General features: G+C 33.7%; 1 protein-coding gene across 1 annotated transcript; it reads left to right on the top strand.

Annotated features, from left to right (window-relative positions):
• Nucleotides 1–1293: 1293 nt before the first annotated feature.
• Nucleotides 1294–13949, top strand: LOC149907884 (pancreatic lipase-related protein 2-like). The gene is made up of 7 exons (XM_090103420.1): nt 1294–1631; nt 8770–8920; nt 9093–9241; nt 9515–9760; nt 10052–10240; nt 12521–12686; nt 13536–13949. Exons 1-7 carry the CDS (start codon nt 1601–1603, stop codon nt 13600–13602), a joined length of 999 nt encoding a protein of 332 aa, XP_089959546.1. The 5' UTR covers nt 1294–1600; the 3' UTR covers nt 13603–13949.
• Nucleotides 13950–20736: the final 6787 nt, after the last annotated feature.

Below are 20736 nucleotides of genomic sequence, written 5' to 3'. Positions count from 1 at the left end.
ACAAATATAAATTATATTCGTCCATGGTATTACTAAAACTATTAACTAATACAAGGTTGTAGTAGGTATTGATATAAATTTATTTAATTTATAATGTGTTAACATAAGTATATTATGTTATACAAATGACCGATATCAAAACTATTTAGTAAATAGCACATCTAAATAATATGCAGTAATTTGTGATAACAAATCTTTTTTTTACATTTTACTTTTGTTTTTTGAAGTTGTTTTTCTTTATCGTAGTTATTTTTAATGTACATGTACAACTATGATTTATAACATTTGATTTTTTTTAATTATACCTTTTTTTATCAACTGGCAATTTAGTTTAGTTTTCTCTAAAAATTTCTGGCAACACTCATGATGATATCGGAACGATTTTATCGGACAATGTGAAAGGGCAAATTGTATCCGATATCGGATATCGGCTATCGGCGTCCGATATCCGATATCGGATCGGATAATGTGAAAACGCTCTTACGTTTTTGAATTTTGTTAAACTGTCAAATGTTGCCTGTTAAAATGGCTCTTAGTAATCTGTTCTATTGTCTGTCTCTTTGTCCTTCATTAACGATTATCAGTTCTCACCATTGAGTTACAATGTAGGTACTACGTACTAGAGTGGCTATTCCAAACAAAAACGTTGCGCACGGCCGCGCCGGTCGGTGTGGTGGGTGAACTTACTGGTGAAAAATCACTCCTCGGGCTGTTAAAACAATATCTCAGCACACCCGAAGGCATTTTGAACAGAGCAATAACACGTCTTGACGCGGCAAACGGGGGGCACAGTTCGGCACAGACTAAATGAGTTTGTGACGTTTGCCTCTAACTCGTGTTACAAAGAGTGTAGTAGCGATGTCCTCTCTAGTACGTAGTACATAGTAACTCAATGTAGGCATGTTCGACTGCGGATTCAAATTTCGGCTTGGAATTTGGAATTAACCTCGTGTTGGCGCGTAGGTAAATTTGTGTAAATATACTAAATAGGTAAAAATCTAGGCTGTGAAAGAATTACGTATTCTATCGCAAAATTGTGTATATTTGCAGATTTTCTAATAATCAGTATGAGTATGAGATAGGTAAGTACATTATTTCAATATATGAGTACCTAGTAGGTACAAATTACATTTTCTCAAAATTGTCTTTATTTTTGCACGATTGATACGATTTCTATTACCTATATGAAAAACTATTTTATACTCATTATTTTGAATACTATTACATATTATATGATTTAAATATTATGTATAACACCAGTCACCAACTAATCCCGAATCTGTGTATTAACACACTCTTGAGCATCAGACATCGTATTTTTCCAATACGTGGTCTACTTAATCAAGTCTGCATTATTATTATGATCGATGGAGAAGTTAACAGTGCGTTCTATGAATCGTAATGATCCACGATGTACCGCTAAGCAAATTTATATTCTCCACCTCGTCCAGTCAGTGAAAATGTGGGAGGCCTGGCTGTCGGTCTACGAATTAGATTTACCTCCAAAATGACCGTTTTATTCAGTTCGAAAACCTTAATTTATTTGTGGAAAGTCGGCTCTAAGAATTTTGTGATGTTATGTTGTTGAATCACAGCTGGGATGATTTTGTTTGTGTGTTTCATTTGCACAGGTTTGTAATTTTTTTTATGTTTATTGAAATGTAGGTATATAGTTAACGCATAAAAAGCAGTTTAAATAGAGATACTAATATTTGTCTTCAATAATGAATCGTTTGAATGTTTTCAAGTAACTATACTCGATATCTATTAATCGGTTATGACAGAAGATCAAGTCCGTTACATTTTATAAATAAGGAGGTAATGGTTTTTATTCCTAATTTGTTCTGTAATGTATGATCTAACGATAATTATTGCGTCTTACTGATGCAATAATAACATCATAATATCATATAGATCCTATTAATAAAGTTTAAATTTTTGAGGAGTTAATTTAGACAGTAAAAGTTAAAAAATTATATGTCTGTAGATGGACTTTTATTAACTACGTAACGTATGCATATCGGAATATATCCGGGGGTGATAGGTACTTAGATATCACGAATTTGGAAAATCCAATATTTATTTCTTTACGGTTATATTTAAAAAGTTTATCATATAAGTGCTGTACTCCGATTCAGACTGAATCGATTTTTGAAGTGAAACTTCTTCATCGGGGTTGGAAAAAAATTTAGTGTAACATTTTTTTGTTACGCGTGACATTTTTCCGTTACGCGCCATCTTTTTCTTATCCCCACCACGCGTGATTCGACGTATTTCTGTAAAGTTGCATATATAGCAAATTATTTTTTGAAAAATAAGGTCATAAAGAAGTTTCACTTCTTACGTGTGTAGGACGTAGACCGTACACTATTACACGCACACATTTTTTTATTATTGCGATTCTTTTCGATATTAGGAACGATAAAAAGGTAGCTAATACCTTATTTACAATAGTTACTATAAATTCTACACGTTTATTATCTTTAAATGCGAGTACCCATCATATATAGGACATAGGTGTGATCGAGTTTTTTTCAAAGTACCCTCTAAGTACCCTTAGTTGTGAAGCATTGTGCGCTTATGCTCTCGTTATACTATACCTACGTACGATTAAAAGTTGAAGCAATAATTTCCGTTCCGGAAATTGCTGTGAGACCTTCTAGCCTCTTTAACGAGTGCAATAAAAATATATTTTGCTTACATACCTACTTCTAAATATGCATATGTTATGATTAATGAACTTTTTGATAAAACACAGAAAAATTAAAACCACAGAAATATTTGTTGAATTGTTGGATGGTTTCGACTTTCCACGTATATAGATTAATCTCAAAATTAACTTCGAAAATTTTAGAAGATACACAAATATTAAAAAAAAAATACTTGATATTTGAACATTCAACAAACAGGCAAAGTAATAATTAGACATCGGATTATATGCACTAACAAAATGCCAAAATATGCATGCAAATATGCACTAAAAAAGGCCGAAATATGCACTAAAAACGACTGCTATGCCTAAAATATGCACTATACAAAATCAAAAAATCTTTATTATTTTTATATATTTAAATCAAAGATTGTACAAAAACAGTGAAATTTTCTTGAAATTAAGTATAGTTTTTGTGCCAATATAAAATTAAGCATTTTTACCAAATTTTCGAGCGCAAATTTGTGACGTTTGTCACCCGCCAGCCCAGTCTTGCCACCTTAGACCTTTCCGGGCTAAATCTAGCCCTTTTTTGGAATTCAACCCGTGTTTTAAGTTTTTAGCCTCAAAAGGGTAATCTAGCCCTATTTTGAATGGCTCAAAATTTACTTAAATTTTACCATGCCAAAATAGGGTTTGTTTACTTTACGTTCTGATTGGCTAATAAAGGTTAATTATTGACCAATCAAAACTCCCGCTACTTAACGAAATATGCACGATTGGGGAAAAAGGCTAAAATATGCACTAACGCCGTAATTAGAGAGTTTTATGCATTTGCATATGCAAATATGCAAATGCATATAATCCGATGTCTAGTAATAATCAGTACAATAGTGATTTATAAAGCTTATAAATACGGCTCTATAAAACGTAGAGTCGTAGAATTCTTTTGCCTCTTCTATTTTATAGCCGATTGGATTATCGGCTTCAATTAATATTCATCAACAAACATGTTTTATCCTGCAGCCTGCTGGGTGCAAACAATCTTGCTCGTCATGCTACATCTAGTTACTAACTTGATGTTCAACTTTCAAGTTTTTCTTACTTTCCATAAGTACAGGTCACTCGAATAAACTTTATAAACTTTTTGAATTAATGTTTTTTTTTCCTATTTATGTCAGTGATCTTTCGACTTCCGCTAAGAAAGGTCGCGTCGCGTCGCTCACGTTTGGGCGTAGTGCTCGGGTATTGCGCTGACGCAGCAACCTACAAATCGTCACGTCTGGCCGCGTGCGGTCGCCGCGATGACCCAGTTACCGAAAGTAACTCACATATTTGTGTAAACAAAGTGTTAAGGCGAAGCTATAACGTTTAATTAATTATGGCTTCGACATCTCCAATCAAACTAATAACTGAAACAGAACACCTGTTATATAAACACTACAGTGAAGAAAAAATAAAACGAGAACATCTCCAGAATTTAGTGCATGACCTCAAAGGTCAAATAGAAAAACTTCAGCAAGAGTTGAGTTATATCCAGGGGCAAAAAAGTACAGACCCCGACAAAAAAGATAATAATGGGAAGCCGATGCAGGTCCAGTACGAGACGGATGAAGAAGAGCTTGCAAAGGAAACAGAATGGGTACGACAGAAAAGTAGAAAAAAAAGGAAATTGAACACATCACTGTCCCCACCATCTCATCAAGCAGATGAAACTACTGCAAACAAAGAAAATGTGAAACCTAAGAAACAACCTTCACCACCACCCATAATTGTCGAAAACGTAAAAAACTATCAACAATTTTACGATCTTCTTTCGGAAAATCTAATGAAAGACTCGTTCATCATGAAAATGATGAATGGAGAAAAAGTTAAAATAAATTCTAACGACGGTGACTCGTATCGCGCTATTACCAAGCATTTGTTACAGAACAACTGCCTTTGGTATTCTTATGAAAATAAACAAGAAAGGCCGATTAGGGTAATGGCAAAAAACCTGCACTCCTCATACGTGCCAGCTAGAATACTTGAAGACCTGACATCTAAGGGATACAAAATCCAGGACGCGGTCAACAAATTGAGCTGGAAGAACAAGGAACCCTTAAACATGTTTATGCTCTCTTTCGATAAGGATGAGGACATAAAAAAAATATATGGAATTAAATCCATATTAGGCTGTAAGGTGGACATACAGCCCCTGAAAACATCTAAGCTGATACCACAATGCAAAAGGTGTCAAGCATACGGCCACACACAAAAATACTGTTCAAAAGAACCCAGATGTGTTAAGTGTACAGGCAAGCATTTAACAAAGGATTGCAATAAACCAACTACAATGAAACCAAAATGTGTTCATTGTGGAGAGCCTCATCCGGCTAACTATAGGGGATGCACAGTGGCTAAAGAACTTCAAATTATTAAAAACAAAAGCATAAAAAGGAATGTGCAGCCAAATCTTCAAATTCTAAACAAAGAAAAAGTGACCAAACTCAGTAAACTTACAACAACAAAAGAACTTTCGTATGCATCAGTGACACGAGGAGCGCAGCCACAAACATCCTCACAGTCACAAAATAAGGCACTAAACCAACTCATGGATGAAAAAATGAATACCATCTTACAGCTTTTAACCTCGTTTGATGAGAGGCTTAAAAAACTTGAGGAAAGCAATAAAAGAGCTTCCAATCATAAACAATAAAAATGTCGAATACATTAAAAATTATGGCATGGAATGCAAATGGACTGCTAAAACATCAGAATGAACTTACAGCAGTCCTAGACATAGAAAACATTGATGTATGCCTCATCTCAGAGACACACTTCAACAAAGAATCCCACGTAGAAATCAAAGGCTACAAAGTTTATCATGCGCTACATCCCCATAATACATCAAGAGGAGGAAGTGCTGTCATTATAAAGGAGAACATCTACCATTATGAAGTAAATAAATACGAAAAAGAAGAAATACAAGCAGTGGCGGTCAGTGTAAAAACTAAGCATTGTCCTATAACCATTTCATCCATATACTGTCCACCAAGGTATTCCTTGAAAGCAGATCATTACAAAAGCCTTCTACACGATCTTGGAAACAGATTTATATTAGGAGGTGATTTTAATGCTAAAAACGTATACTGGGGTTCAAGACTGACCACAACCAAAGGAAGAGAGTTACTATGTGCTATTAGAGACACGCAATGTAAAACTTTATCAACGGGTAAACCAACCTATTGGCCAACCGACCGACAGAAAAAACCAGACTTAATTGACTTTTTTATTTATAAAAATATATCACAAAATTTTCTCCACATTGAGGAAGGTTATGACATGAGCTCCGACCACTCGCCTATCATACTAACTATAAGTGAGAGCATAATAATGAGGGAAAGTCATCCTACTTTAGTAAATAAATATACTAATTGGGAAAGCTTCAAAAAGGACTTGGAATCTGTGATAGAATTAAAAATTCCTCTAAAATGCGAGGAAGATCTGGAGCATGAAATCAGAAAATTTATTGTTGATATACAGAAAAGCGCTTGGAATAATACACCTACTGTTAGAAAAAGCAAAAGATCCAATAATTATCCGCCAGAAATAATAAATCTTATAGCCAAAAAAAGACAACAAAGACAGATATGGCATCATACGAGATTTCCACATGATAAAACAGTACTTAATAATCTTACTAAAAGACTGAAAAGAACAATTCAAAAGTTTCAAGATGAATCAATGGATATCTTCCTTAGTCATCTAACTAGTGATCGTACAACAGATTACTCCCTTTGGAAAACCACAAAAAGTTCAAAAAAACCAATGACGCATATCCCACCAATCAAAGATGTGAATGGGAGGTGGGCAATCAGCAACGAGCAAAAAGCAGCAAGATTTGCACAACATCTGGAGCAAATTTTCAAACCCAATGAAGAGAATGAACACTTCACTTTAGTAGAAGAAACAGCAAATGATGAGCTAGAAATAAGACTAGTCACTCCAAGAGAAGTATCCAGTGAAATTAAACGACTTAGCCGAAAGAAAACACCTGGCTATGATCTCATTACTGGAGAAATCCTTAGAAACCTTCCGCGGAAGGCTATTGTCAAACTAACTACAATCATTAATGCTACCTTTAGGCTTAAGTGTGTGCCTGATGTGTGGAAAATAGCCGAAGTTATAATGATACCAAAACCTGGTAAACCACCACATGAGACTACTTCATACCGGCCGATCTCTCTGCTGCCGATCATGTCAAAATTATTTGAAAAACTTTTCTTGAAACGGTTAAAACCCATAATCGAGGAAAGAAACTTAATTCCTGAGTACCAATTTGGATTCAGAGAACGCCATTCTACAATAGATCAAGTACATAGGATAACCAATATAATTGAAAAGGCTCTAGAAGAAAGAAAAGTTTGCTCCACGGTATTTTTGGATGTGGCGCAAGCATTTGATAAAGTATGGCACGAAGGGCTTATATACAAACTAAGAAATATGCTCCCAAAACAGTTTGCTGACATCTTAGAGTCTTACTTATCACAACGTATGTTTAGAGTAAGACAAGATGATGCATATTCAGAGCTCAAGCCTATAAAAGCTGGAGTACCGCAAGGAAGTGTCCTGGGTCCTATTCTGTACTTGTTGTACACTTGCGATATTCCTGAGTTAGAGAACAACACCATTGCAACATTTGCGGATGACACAGCTATAATGGCTACAGGTGACACTCATGAAGAAGCAGTAGAAAAAGTTCAGACAGCTGTTAATACGATCTTTGACTGGACGAAAAAATGGAGAGTAAAACTCAATGAGTCTAAATCTATTCACATAGACTTCACAAACAAAAAGCCAAATTATCATCCGGTATACATAAATAATCATGTAATACCTTATCAAAATACAGCGAAATACCTGGGTATGACTCTAGACGCAAAGCTTCGCTGGAAGGCTCATGTCAAAAAGAAACGCGAGGAGCTAGAGCTTCGCTATAAGGCTATGTACTGGCTAATTGGCAAGCATTCTACACTTTCAAAGCAAAACAAATTACTCTTGTATAAACAAGTCCTTATGCCTTTGTGGACTTATGGTAGTCAGCTTTGGGGCTGTACCAAACAAAGTAATATCACTATCATACAACGATTCCAAAATAAAGTGCTGAGAGAGATCGTGAATGCTCCCTGGTACATTAGAAATGACGACCTACATCGGGACCTTAAAGTAGATCTCGTCACGGACATAATTAAAAAAAACGCCGAAGCTCACGAACGCAGACTTCACCATCATGTGAACGTCGAGGCTATCCAGCTCCTTGACAACACGGACATAGTGAGAAGACTAAAAAGGACAAAACCTTTTGAGTTAGTTTAGTGAAGTGTCAGTGTAATATAGTGAGTGCTATTCATAAAGAACACATGAACAAAGTGTCTTCGCCTTAAATAGAGACATTAAGAAAAGTGTTAATGGACACATTCTTAGACATACTATACCTAGCAAATTAAGTTAGATTTATATTACTCATTAGCCTATAGTAAAGGGCTAGATCGTAATTTTCAATAATGATACCTTAGGTTCATTATTTTAGGTAAAAAAAAAAAAAAAAAAAAAGCTATAGACATACTTGATTTTGCACGTGGGTTCGTCCGCGGGTGAAACCGCGCGGCCAGCATTTACCTACCTATATGAAAAACATCAATCCTTAAAAGACACATCGTAGAAATCTACACGGCTATTTCATTTAAATAATCATATCAAAAAGCAATTTAAAACGTTATTAGTAACTGAGTTGGAATACTTTGTTCCGTTAACTTTGTTATGAGTTGTAATTCGGAAGTTTAGTGAACGCTTTAAATAATTTGAACATTTAATTAGAAGTTATAACTACATTTGCTACGTTTTGTTAATTATGTTTTGTTTTTAGGAATTGTAAATTTGTTTAGGTACTCTCGTTCCCCGGGAAACTGATGCTTTCAAAAATGTAATTTATGTGCGTACAAAAATTGAACAGTAAATCCATGAATAAAAATTTAGGAGTAGGCAATTTATCTTGAATGCTTTAATTAGGATTTTAACTCTATAATTTGTCTTCATTCATATATTTATTAATGTTTAAAATATGGTATAATTTTCAGCGACGGCGATTCAATGGGAAGCCCCTGTGCCGTACGATCCTGTATGGTATGCAAGCTTACAAACTTTTGCTCCTGTGCCTTCTGTGAACGAAACAAGAACTTGGTGGGGGTGGGTGAATGAGCAGGATGTTATGTTCAGACTCTTCACTAGGTGAGAATAATCCTTTTTAACTATTTATAATTTTATTAAAATAGAAGATAAAAATAATTTTGTTAGATGCATTAAATTATGTTTTATCTTACATTATAATATAAACCCGGGCAGCGCTAGGAGCAAGAAATTTAAGTCGTATAGGAATTAATTAATTACTTTTTGTTCACAGACGGAATCCTTTTGATTATCAACTTCTGAAAACAAATGATTCGGCTTCATTACGCAATTCTAATTTTAATTTCGATAACAAGGTGAAAGTATTGACACACGGTTGGTTGAATCACGGCGACAGCCCTATGCCTGAATCTATCAAAGAAGGTAACATTTTGCATTCAATGAACGGAATATACAAATAGGAAATCGGCGCTTTTCCTTTTTGTCATTGATTGGTTTGTGTTGATCATGATAATAATTAGTGGATATTTAATTAACTTTATTAATTTTATAGATAAGAGTAACATTTAAAAATAAGTAACGTACTATTTCATACAGCTCTAATAATATTGCAGAAAGTTAAATTTTGGCGCCAATTTTACGCCGTTTTCTTACATCTCTAAAGTATTTTATAAATGAATAAATTATTGATTTCAGCCTATCTTAACGTAAGTGATATTAACATAATTGTTGTGGATTGGGGCAATGCCGCGAACGTGAATTATATATTAGCGAGTTACAATGTCGTCATGGTCGGGCGTGTACTCACACAGTTCCTAAATTTTTTAATAACCGAAGGTGTGTCCATGGATGACGTACACCTTATAGGACATAGTCTGGGTGCTCATGTTGTTGGAATTGCTGGCGCGTATGTCAGTAAAGGTCCTATAGATACAATTACAGGTACTTCTGATTTTATTTTTACTACTTCTAGAAAATGTAGAGCTTGCTTGATAATAATATAAGATTGATTATTTTTATTATAATTACCAATACCATAGATACATAATTGATCTTAAGCTTTTTATGGTTAAGTTTATACATACAAAATAAAAGCTAATGTACATATTTTGAAAGTGTTAAGAATTATAAAAAAAGCTTATAATTTCATGGATAATTAGCAGTATTTCTAATGGTATCAGCGTCGCTAAGTCGAACACAGTGGGCACTATCGTTTTCCGATGTATATTTCAGGATTAGATCCAGCTTTACCGCTCTTCACGGTGGGTAATAAAGACGCCCGTCTCGACAAGCACGATGCGCGGCACGTGGAGGTGATCCATACTTGCGGCGGGTATCTGGGCTTTGCGTCCCCCCTCGGGCATATCGACTTCTACCCCAATGGTGGCACTCGCCAGCCCGGCTGCGGAATTGATTACCGCGGTGAGTGATTAAAGAATAATTATTTTTGAAGTGAAAACTTCTTTAGCGGCGTTGAGCACTTTTTCTGTAATGGGTATAAAATCTTTAACTCGCGTCAGGACACGTGACCTGATCGAAAAAGCGTAAGACGGATACCATTCCAAAATATCAAACATGCTCAACGTTAATAATCAAGTTTTCACTTCTGCCGGCACTCCCGGAGTGCAACCCGTCTTTTTTTAATCCAATGATATGTGTAGGTAATTTTTATTTAGTCAGACCGCAGACGAGAACTAAAGATTACGGTCCAAAAAATATAAAAAGTCGATAATATTTTTGACAGTCAACAATAATTGTGAAAAGTCAAATACTTAGTATTCATTCGTTTAAATACTTAGTATTCATTCGCTTAAATTAGTTTTAAAGGAAATAATTAAAATACAACAAATTGCACATATCTATTGATAGACTTCTGCTGTATAGATATTTAAAAAAATATTATAAAACTTGCGACTTTTTGTAGAAGTCGTAAACTTTTTGCTATCTTGCCGCTTGTGTCTTGCCTTTTTTATCGATAAGCTATCTTTTGTCGAAATCTGAAATCGATCACTTATGTAGATGAGTGAAAGCGCCCAAAAAAGACAGACAGACGTGTTTTGTTTGGCAAGCGAGTGTGCCGGAAGTCCCATTTACTGAATATCTTTTAATAGAATTTTGAACGGAAATTAAATCCTACTTATCTTTCCCAAACGGCAAATAGAGGAACGAAACTAAGAGTGAACTAATTTGACAGCTTTATAAAATTTTACTATCTTTTTTATTTATCCGCTATTACCCTTTGCTGCTGATTTAATGAAAGCCAGGAAATAATAAACATTACCTTGTACTTTATTACTTGGATTTTATTACCTAATCATCCACTATTTGTAAGACAGGGAGCAAAACATTTTAAAATTTTCTTCGTCAATAACTTTCATATAGTCGACAATGATGAAAATTTGTTGCGAATATTTGCGTAATTATGACTGTCTATTTTACTGAAAATAAAATAGGAAACTACATTCCACAACTAAGAACAAGATGTACCTACATTTTAATGGAAGTTATTCTGTATTCAACATTTAATATAGCCGTTATAAGCATTCTTGTTGCTTTCATTTTCAAGTCTTATGAGCCGGGAAATAAAAACGAAAATGGCTGCCATTTACACATTAAGATATTTAAACTATGCCTTTGAAATATTTTTACTGAATTACACGAAGCGTGGCAGAGATAAATGTTTGTTCCTTTTGTAATGTAATATTTTCTGTATTGCTGTTATGAGATGTGTTTTTTACACAATAGGTATGTTTTTTGTAATAAAAATTTATTTAAATAAAAATATGTAGTTTTGAAATGTAAGGATATGACAAGGTAGGTACACCCAAAATCGTGGACGATTTCTAAGAGTACCCGCGGCCCCGGCTAACTGCGCGGCTCGACGGAACACAGTGGGGTTTTAGTCGGTAAGAATCTGACATAACCCTTGGCTCCATCCCCGGGGGCCGTGGGTATCTTTGGAAGATTTCCCCACTATAAAAAAAAAAAAAAAGGTACACCCAAAATAACTGCGTCAACTTTGTGAAGAAAATTCGAGAGATGTAGCATGCAATAGTAGCAAATAAATTATATACTTAGCAAAATAAACATAAATATTTCCAGACTGAATTCTATTTCATAAATCATAGTATTTTACTCTGCCCAGTTTATTGAGAATCGGCAATCGTTTTATCCAACTAAGATAAATCGTGAATTATTGTTGCAAGGGTTATAAGAGTATTCGATGTCCCTCTATTATGTGGGTGTCCTTTGTGTACAGATACAAAGCTTGCCAGGATAATGTTATAATATATGCTTTGTGGTCATAAATAATTTCTTATTGCATGTAGACTATAAGCAGCGAGCATTCTTCACGATTATTGTCAAATGCCGTCGCAATGCAAAATGTTGGGATTTGGAATAAAATTTTAGTATGAAGTATGATAAATATATCTACGCAAAGTTTATTTAATGTTGATAGAATATTAACCATGCTATAGGTTTAGAGTATAAGTATCAAAATCCTAACCTCATTAAAACCTATTGATAAACTTTTAGAACATATTCTACTATCGTCATCTGTGTACGATTCTTTTAAAATTCAAACAGACCTTAACATTAAAAAGTAATTGATCAGTATTCCCAACCGCTCCGAAAAGTCTTCATTGAGTAGGTACAGTTCAGTGGCCGTACGAAAACATTATCAGATCTCTAAATTCCCAGGACTGTGTGCCCACAACAGGGCTCATATGTTCTTCGCGGAATCGATCATATCAGATGTGCCGTTTACCGCGGTGCGGTGCCGGGACTACGACGAGCTGTATTACCAAGGCTCCTGTGAGGGCACGGGCGAGACTCTGATAATGGGCGGCTTCGACATTCATTACGGGTGAGTGAAAGTAATTACATTAACGTTACGTGTTCGTTTGAGTGTAACGTCAAAATTACCTCTTGTGATTTATGATTGGAGTACACGGTCGCCAGGTACGGTGCGTATTTATGGTAATTACTGATTAGATGTTTTAAACATCAGTGGCGCATAATTTAATTTTGGGGTGAATTTGGTCAGATATTTTTCTTTTTTGTTTATTGTTAAATAGAACCTATGATAAATCACAGGCAGTGGCAACGATTCGTCCGCAGTCGTTTATATCTTAATTTTAATCAAAAACTTTAATTACCATTTCAAAATTTACCTTATTAAAAGACCTACTAATGTAATATGAAACACGAAACTTGAAGTAAACACTGACAAACTGGCCCAAATACTAAGCGATCACAAAACTTACACCCCAACATTTCCATTTAACAGCCACAAATAACAGTCGAAGTAATTTTAACTATTCATAAACAGTTAACTTTCGTTGCTATAAGGTTTAATTATACAACGAACACCCGTTTGTACGGTGCTAACAACTACTGTTTAAATCTTAAAGCCAAGGACGTTGGATCTCTATTAAACTTTAAGATTTCCATCATTGTGAAAATCATACTAGGTAATGTCGTGAAGGCCAAATTTTCGTGTTTGGATATGTTATATCAGGACTGTGGAATCCTAGATTCTTAGCGATACCTATCTTGTATTATTTATAACAAAACTTGGTAATTAAAGTGAGTTTAGTTTAGTTTTTTTCAGTGATTATAATTATTAATTTGTCATCAGTAAAAGTTATGAATAACAATACTCTAGTTAATTAGTTATACATGTTGCAATTTACTTTTTTTTTATTTATTACAGGAAAGATGGAATTTACTACCTCAAAACGAACGCAGAACACCCCTACGCAATACGACCAATCCCGTGAAAATCGTAAAGTATTAATTCATCCCATTGCCAACTTTGTCTGTAAATAAAATTTTCATCTACTTTATTCAAGGCTAAAAATTTTTATTCTGTAGCGACAGCAAATGGGTCGCGGGTCGACTTAATAATTTACGTGGCCTGCTTTCATTTAGATGATTAAACCTTCATCAGCACTTAAATTGTAGAAATAACCAGACGCCCAATTATTATTGTAATATACTATTTATTGATGTGTAATAAGTAATTAGTTAAATACGCAATAAATTATTTTAGAGCTATGTAATTTATTATAGGTATAGATAGTAAGATTTATGACACTGTAATTAAAGTATGTATGTGTTTCGTTTATATCTTGGTTTTATTCACTTCGTCTATGCAGCAAAATTTAAAAATGTTGCTCGACAGTAAAATTGGTACGAATAAATTTTAAAGGAGCTGGAAATATCTGGCAATCGTTTGGCGTTGGGCGTTGTATACAATTTGAAGACAATTTGTATTCCCCGTGTGCTTGTTCGCGAACTTCCTGTAATACCAACCGGGGGCTAAGAAATAATGTGGGATAAACTGCCGCATTGAAACGTGCATGAACGATGCGGTGCAAGCTACACAAATGCAGTTCAATTAAATACGAAAATAAATATATGTAGGAGTTGAAATACACCCATAGATATGATATTTTTACACTGAAAGCAATCAATAAGTTTATACTTGGAAAAATGTTGATTGAAGATGAGAGAATTAGCAGAACTGTAATAAAATCTTTAAGAGATCAAAAACTACGTTTTAAAAGTAATATACAGAAATTTCTCAAATATAGCTTGTAGTTAATATAGTTTATTGAATAATAAATTAACCGTGTCAAACATGATGTTAAAGATAATAGTCTAGCAACACTGTACTTGGAATGAGCCAGATCCCACAGGGATGGTGTTCATCTAGTCTCTTTCGCCTTTCTATAGAATATAAACGAGAATGAGGCTTTATGTTGTTGGTTTACTCTTTATCCGAAAAAGTGTAAAACTTGTTTAAGCATTCACAAACGAGTAAAGAAAAAGCTGAATTAAGATAGATATTATCAATCAATTTAAATAATGAATCGACGATGAGAAGTATGTAATTTAATAGAATTTCCCGCTAAAATGACCTTAACTTAATTATCTTTTTCATTGCAAAAACCACTTTAGCAAATGCTGAAATGAAAGATCCGACGTTAATTTGATACAGTTACGTCAGAGCCTTTCGAAACGGGTAAAGAATTTTAAGTGTTGCTCTCCACTAGATATAAAAAGATTTAATAATTTATTTAAGCGATGCGTAACTGATGAGGAAATTAATACTGCTCCTAATTTAATATAAATTATTTCAGGGGAAGTTAAGATGACGATAAAATCTTTTAAATTAAAGAAAGATTTCTAGCTGAAAGATACAATTAATGTTCTGTTTTGGAATTTAGAATTTCTCTTCGCCATTCCTTTGAATTCTATGTATGGTAAGTAAACAACGTAGGCCATATTATATACCTAGTCTTATAAAAACTGCATAAATTTCAATTGATGGTAAGTACCTTCCCAACTCAAACTGCACATTGTCTGCATTCTTATATGAAGAAACCATATAAAATGATGATGAAGTTTTTATTCAAACATAATATACAACTACCATAACTAACCCTTTACAAATAGGTCTCGTTTGCTATTTCTAACAAGAACACGGAGTTGCTAAGCTTAAACACACAGGCACACTTGGCTAGGGGAGAAAATATACGCTTTAATTTTTTCTCTCCCCTACGACATTTAAATCCTAACTTTTAACTTACATCACAAAAACAACCTTACACCATGTGGGGGACAAAGAAAAGAGTATGTCAAAGTAAAGTGCAAGAAATAACCTCTGTTTGACAAATACTTTAACATGGTAAAAGCCACTGCCTCAGTACCCCTTTCTCTTTGGATAGTTACACGCGGTTTTGTTACATACTACATTTCGGATATGTGAATGTTAACTTTGATCCTGTCTGCTTAAATTTAATTTACTGTTGCCTGTACTTTGGCAATTTCGGAAGTGTATAAACTTGAAATGGTTTGAAGTTTGTTAAGGTGGGGAACGTGTTCAACTTACAATTAACTTTCATTAATCCAAACCATCTGAGATGTTATTAATTTAAACTTTCATTTATTGTTCGCTAGAGCTATAACTTTCAAACTTTAATATAGATAGTAATATTCAGTAAAGTGTTTTCAAGTCACCGAGAGCGTCTTTCTTGACAATTTCGCATTTGATTGTATATAAATGATTTGAATTTCTAACGATGGATACAAGAAATAATAAATTAGAGCTGGCATTCAAACGTTTTCTAGATATATGCAAATATTATTTCTGTCTAGCTAAAGCAGCAGAAGAAAATTATCCGGAGATCTTCGCCTGCCCTATATTCTTTCTTATATTTTTACCGCTCAAAAGAAATTTTTTTTAAACAAAAAGTAGGAAAGTTGTGAATTAGTGTGTAAAATCCTTAATTTGTAAGCATATTATCATGCCATAATAAAATATAATGTCGACAAAAATAACATTAAATAATAGTAAGGAATATAATATTAGGACGTTGTAAGCAATATCTTTGTGGATATAACTGTGATGATCAGCGGGCTGTAAAAAAGTTATACTTTTGCGGTAAGGCTGCTCGTAAAAGTCATCTTAGAAATACGTAGCCTTGGATGGCTTTTTCTTTATTGGTTTGGTCCATTAAAAAAATATTACACATTATTAATTCAGTGTTATTATTTTAATATGGTAGAGCTAAATTAACTCATTGTGAAGTTGAGTCCGTTTTTAAAAATTCAAGGCCAAATTATGAAGAAGATATATACAACAAACACATGTAACCAATACAACATTTTAATTAATAAAACTTTTCACCGAAAATATATTATGTAAGTCTACAAATTATTAATATGTCATGTTATTTGATGTGGTGAGTTAATCCATACGCATCTGTAAGAAACCATGTTCAAAAACAAAACATATATGTATTTATAGCATAATGTATATTCAAGCTTATATAACAAAAGGTTATTTGGTGTGTGTTCAAGCAGAAACCACTTCCTATTATGAATTCAACACGTTACAGATTTCAGCCGGCGCTGGGCTCACCAAATGCTTACCTGACCAACAATAATTATAAAACAAGCATTATAAACTTTGAAACAACTTTGCGGTCGTTTTATTTTGAGTTAAAAATACGGTCATGGCCAACGACAGCAATTAGGTTTTAAACGTGAAAATGTTAAATTTAAATCCGCATTAATATTGTTTGAGTTAAAATTCAGGTTTACTGCTTTGCAATTTATGTACTTAATAGAGTTATTGGAAAGAAAAATATACTAACTTTAAAGAAAATTATTTGTCGTTTTTGTACCGTTGTGATATTTTATTTATAACCTTTTTTATATAGAAAAAAATTGTTTGTCTGTAAAGTCGGTTTACTGACGATAGTTGAACGTGACAACGGCCGATTGTGCTTCTATGTCGCTCGTTCTCGCTTGCACTTCAAGCCTTACGGAACGCCTCAGAGCGCGAGGTAACGCCGCATGAGTCATGTTTTTTCGTGCGTGCAGCCGGTTATCGAATTATAAGACGTTGTCACGTCAAAAAGAAGGAATTCAAACATAAATAACAGCCAATACAAGTTTCAAAAATTGCGTAATTTTTGTAGACTGCTATTGGGAGGTACTGTGTTTAGCTGTCGCTAGAGCCTGAAATATCATACAATTGCTGTTCTATTTTCAAGTGAAGAGAAAACTTTATGTCGAGGATTTATAGATTTCTACAATTCCTTGTAAAAGTACGTAAGTATATTATTAAGTATTTATAAAAATGTAATCTCTACAGTAACTTATTTTATCTGTGTCTCTACATCAATTTTGTTAAATTTTAGCAAAGATATGTTTTTGTTCCATCTCTCTATGAATAAAAAGCCATAATAAATAGGATCGCTTGTAATTTTATTTTGTTGAACGATCAAAAGTTTAACTAGACTGAAGAAGAGGGAATTATCAAAGTTTTATCTCTCCCTTGCAGTAGCAGTTTAAATTCAATAAAAGGTATATAAAACTATTATTATATGTTAAACATGATAATTTTAAATTTCATAATAATTATCTAATTATCATCAAGATTCAAGAGTGCATGAGTTTATGAACTACTGCAATTTATTGAATACACACAGTAACAATTCCTATATCCATAGTCATTTTTCATCCACTCACAGGAATATAAATTGTTTGTACCTACCTAAATGTATTTAACGTTAGACATGTTTATATAATGTAGGGTCGTAATTGATAGACGAAAGTGAGGTCTTGGGTAAATTTGATTCATTTAGGGGTAATCCAAACCGCTCTCCCCCAACTATCTCATTAGCCGGCCAATTTGTTCATGGATCAAGCTAAGACTTTAATCTTACGGCTTGGCAACTAGCTTCTCATACTTTCCGATTCTCTTAAATTAGTAGCAAAATTAGAACGCTCTTTTATATTTCCCATTGTACTTATGTAACATGAGTAATAAATTTCGTTACGGATAGACTGACCTAGTTTAAAAGCAAACGTTGTTTTAAGTTGGAAAATTGATCGCGAATATGTTAACGAACAAATTAAAATTGGGTTAAGGATTTATTATCAATCAAATACACTGTCATTCGATTTTCTGATGCTATTTATTATAGCACAGTCTTAAAGACATTAAGGAAATTTTCCAATAATAATTATTGTTTTACGATTTGAATCACTACATTAAACTTTTCTGCGTCTATGAATTCATTGTCTGAAAAGTTCAATGAAAGAAAACGATCATCTACAAACTTAATTTTTCCACTGAAAACATTACCGTTATTAAAGTTTAATGCAAATTTAATCCAATCATAAAACGAAATCACTCCATGCATTTCAAATGATAATTAAAAACCGTACTCCGGCGTATAAGAATAAGTGATTAGTAAAACCAATATCGAGACAGCAATTTGCATAGAAAAGCTTGCAGGCTTTGAAAATTTTCCCGCAGAAGCGACGTTCGACGGTCAAGCGGGCGTCGCGGGCATTAATTAAAACTGTAATTTATCTCACTTAGCACCCCAACTTGCTTTACTTCAGCCTTAGTTGGATATAAAATAAATACACTAGGAGTATCGACTTAGGACACCTTTTATAGACATGAATGGTATCGTTTTGTTATCAAGTCAACTGTCGTTTTTATATTGCTTGTTTTTGAAAAATTGTATAAGACGTCAAGTCGATCTGAATTTAAAGCTCATCAATGGAATCTTATCCGTTTTATTGTGTTATATACTAGGATTTTTCTGTTAATATAATAATAGTTTATAAACTAAACATAATAGCATAGTAATAGAGAAATAGTCGCATGTATTATGTTAACCAGTCTAATGTTAGAATGTAATATTTGTATAGAATTGAACAAATTTTTTTCTGAAAATATTTTTTTTTGAAAATATTTTCAGTCGTTATTATTTTACCATCGTATAAAATCCATTACGTTCTAAACTATCTGTTAAATGGTTTTATTGTTATGCGTGTATGGATGTTTTATCTTTTAGTGCTTTTTCAATAGTTCATAAAGATTTACGGTGTAGACACACGAGTATAACTCTACATGGGCCATTGAATTTACATGGCACGGATACTGGTTTTCGTAAATTAAAGCTTGCTTTTTGTCCAACGAAATTGGAAATCTCGTAAACATTAAATACACTTTTAAAACAGCGATCCAGTACAGCTATTATAGACAAACTTGAATGCAACTCTTTCAACAAACAAAGTATGATTTCAACTGGGACAGTTATTTCTTCTCTGTCGGCTTCAACACGCCGTGTTCCTTCTAAATAGGAAAGTTTTAATTCGGCGCGGTGCGGCCCCGGCCAGTGAGAACTAGGAAGTTTACAGTTTCGCACGTTTGCAAGTGTGGGGTGTGAGCGGTGAGGTTCAGCGCAATTGTTGAATTAACGAAGGTTACATGCAATTCCTTGTTTGCAAACTCACTAACTTTGCACTCTGCCAAATAATTTTCAAATCGTGATACGTGCTAAACTAGTTAACAATTTCTGGAGTTATTACAAGTCAACATTTAATACAAACTCGCTAGATCATTTTAAATGTACATATTCTAATGGCGTTCTAGTTTGGTTTACCTACTCATTTTAATATATTGTAACGATTTGTATTTCTAAAGAAATATCTACAGGTGCTTTATTTGAATACAGTATTTTAAATCCCAATATGCAAGTATGATTATTTTTAAGAGGATTTAATAAATAGACGTAGTTAGGTAATTGATTTTTTTTACCTTTACGTCCATGACGTGTGCCAAATGGATGAGAAAACATCCATTTGGCACACAATGACGATTGCAAGGTTAACTACATTATTTTAAATTAATCATAAATAATCTGACATTCTAGAGACCATAGGTTTATAAATTTTATTATGTTCATAAACCACCTTATGAGTTATGTACCTAGTCGCTCCTCATTAGGTACATCTCGCATTACCGCAGTAATTATTTAAGTTATAGACGGCTAAGTAACAGTCCATTTAATATCCCATAATGACATTAAGAAAACGATGTAGCTACAATGTCGTGCGGAGTTAGGCGAGAGTTAGCGAGGGACGGAACAGTCATAATTAAGTTTTCAATGGAGCTGAAATGTGGTTTTACAGCAAACACTGTAGGACAAACTGGCCTGTCACAAGTCCCTGGGTGCTTTACCCGCGCCACGCTCGCTTGATTTAATATGCAGAATTCCTCGACTACGGTTCTCATGTGTACTTAACTTAATTGGTTTTGTCACCTTACGTTTTGATAATTTGAAGCTTAATGACGAATCACGTACATTTGCATGTTTATTAGAAAGATATGAGAGGTGAGATTCGATTTAAACTAAACTTTTAAATATATAGAAATGCTTTTATAAATAATCCCTGAAATCCACGACTAAGCTACTTTACAATACATTGAAATGAAAATAGTGCAAGTGTATATACGTGAAATTGCATTTCCTTGCAACGAGAAGTATTTCCAGTTAAGTTAATCTTCTTATCTACTTTAAATCTTGATAAATCTTGAC

This window comes from Colias eurytheme, chromosome 6 (assembly GCF_061535395.1).
Source record: "Colias eurytheme isolate Ceu_HAF_F1 chromosome 6, ilColEury1 Martin Lab GWU primary, whole genome shotgun sequence".
In the NCBI taxonomy this organism is placed as follows: Eukaryota; Metazoa; Arthropoda; class Insecta; order Lepidoptera; family Pieridae; genus Colias; species Colias eurytheme.
The sequence above is the reverse complement of the archived record's forward strand: the minus strand, read 5'-3'. Positions and strand labels throughout refer to the sequence as shown.

Bases quoted from the DNA above. Each gene is read 5' to 3' on its own strand.
- LOC149907884 (XM_090103420.1), top strand. From the start codon at position 1,601: ATGATTTTGTTTGTGTGTTTCATTTGCACAG. The intron at 8,921-9,092 runs GTGAGAATAATC...TTTTGTTCACAG, and splicing joins ATGTTCAGACTCTTCACTAG to ACGGAATCCTTTTGATTATC. The intron at 9,242-9,514 runs GTAACATTTTGC...TATTGATTTCAG, and splicing joins GCCTGAATCTATCAAAGAAG to CCTATCTTAACGTAAGTGAT.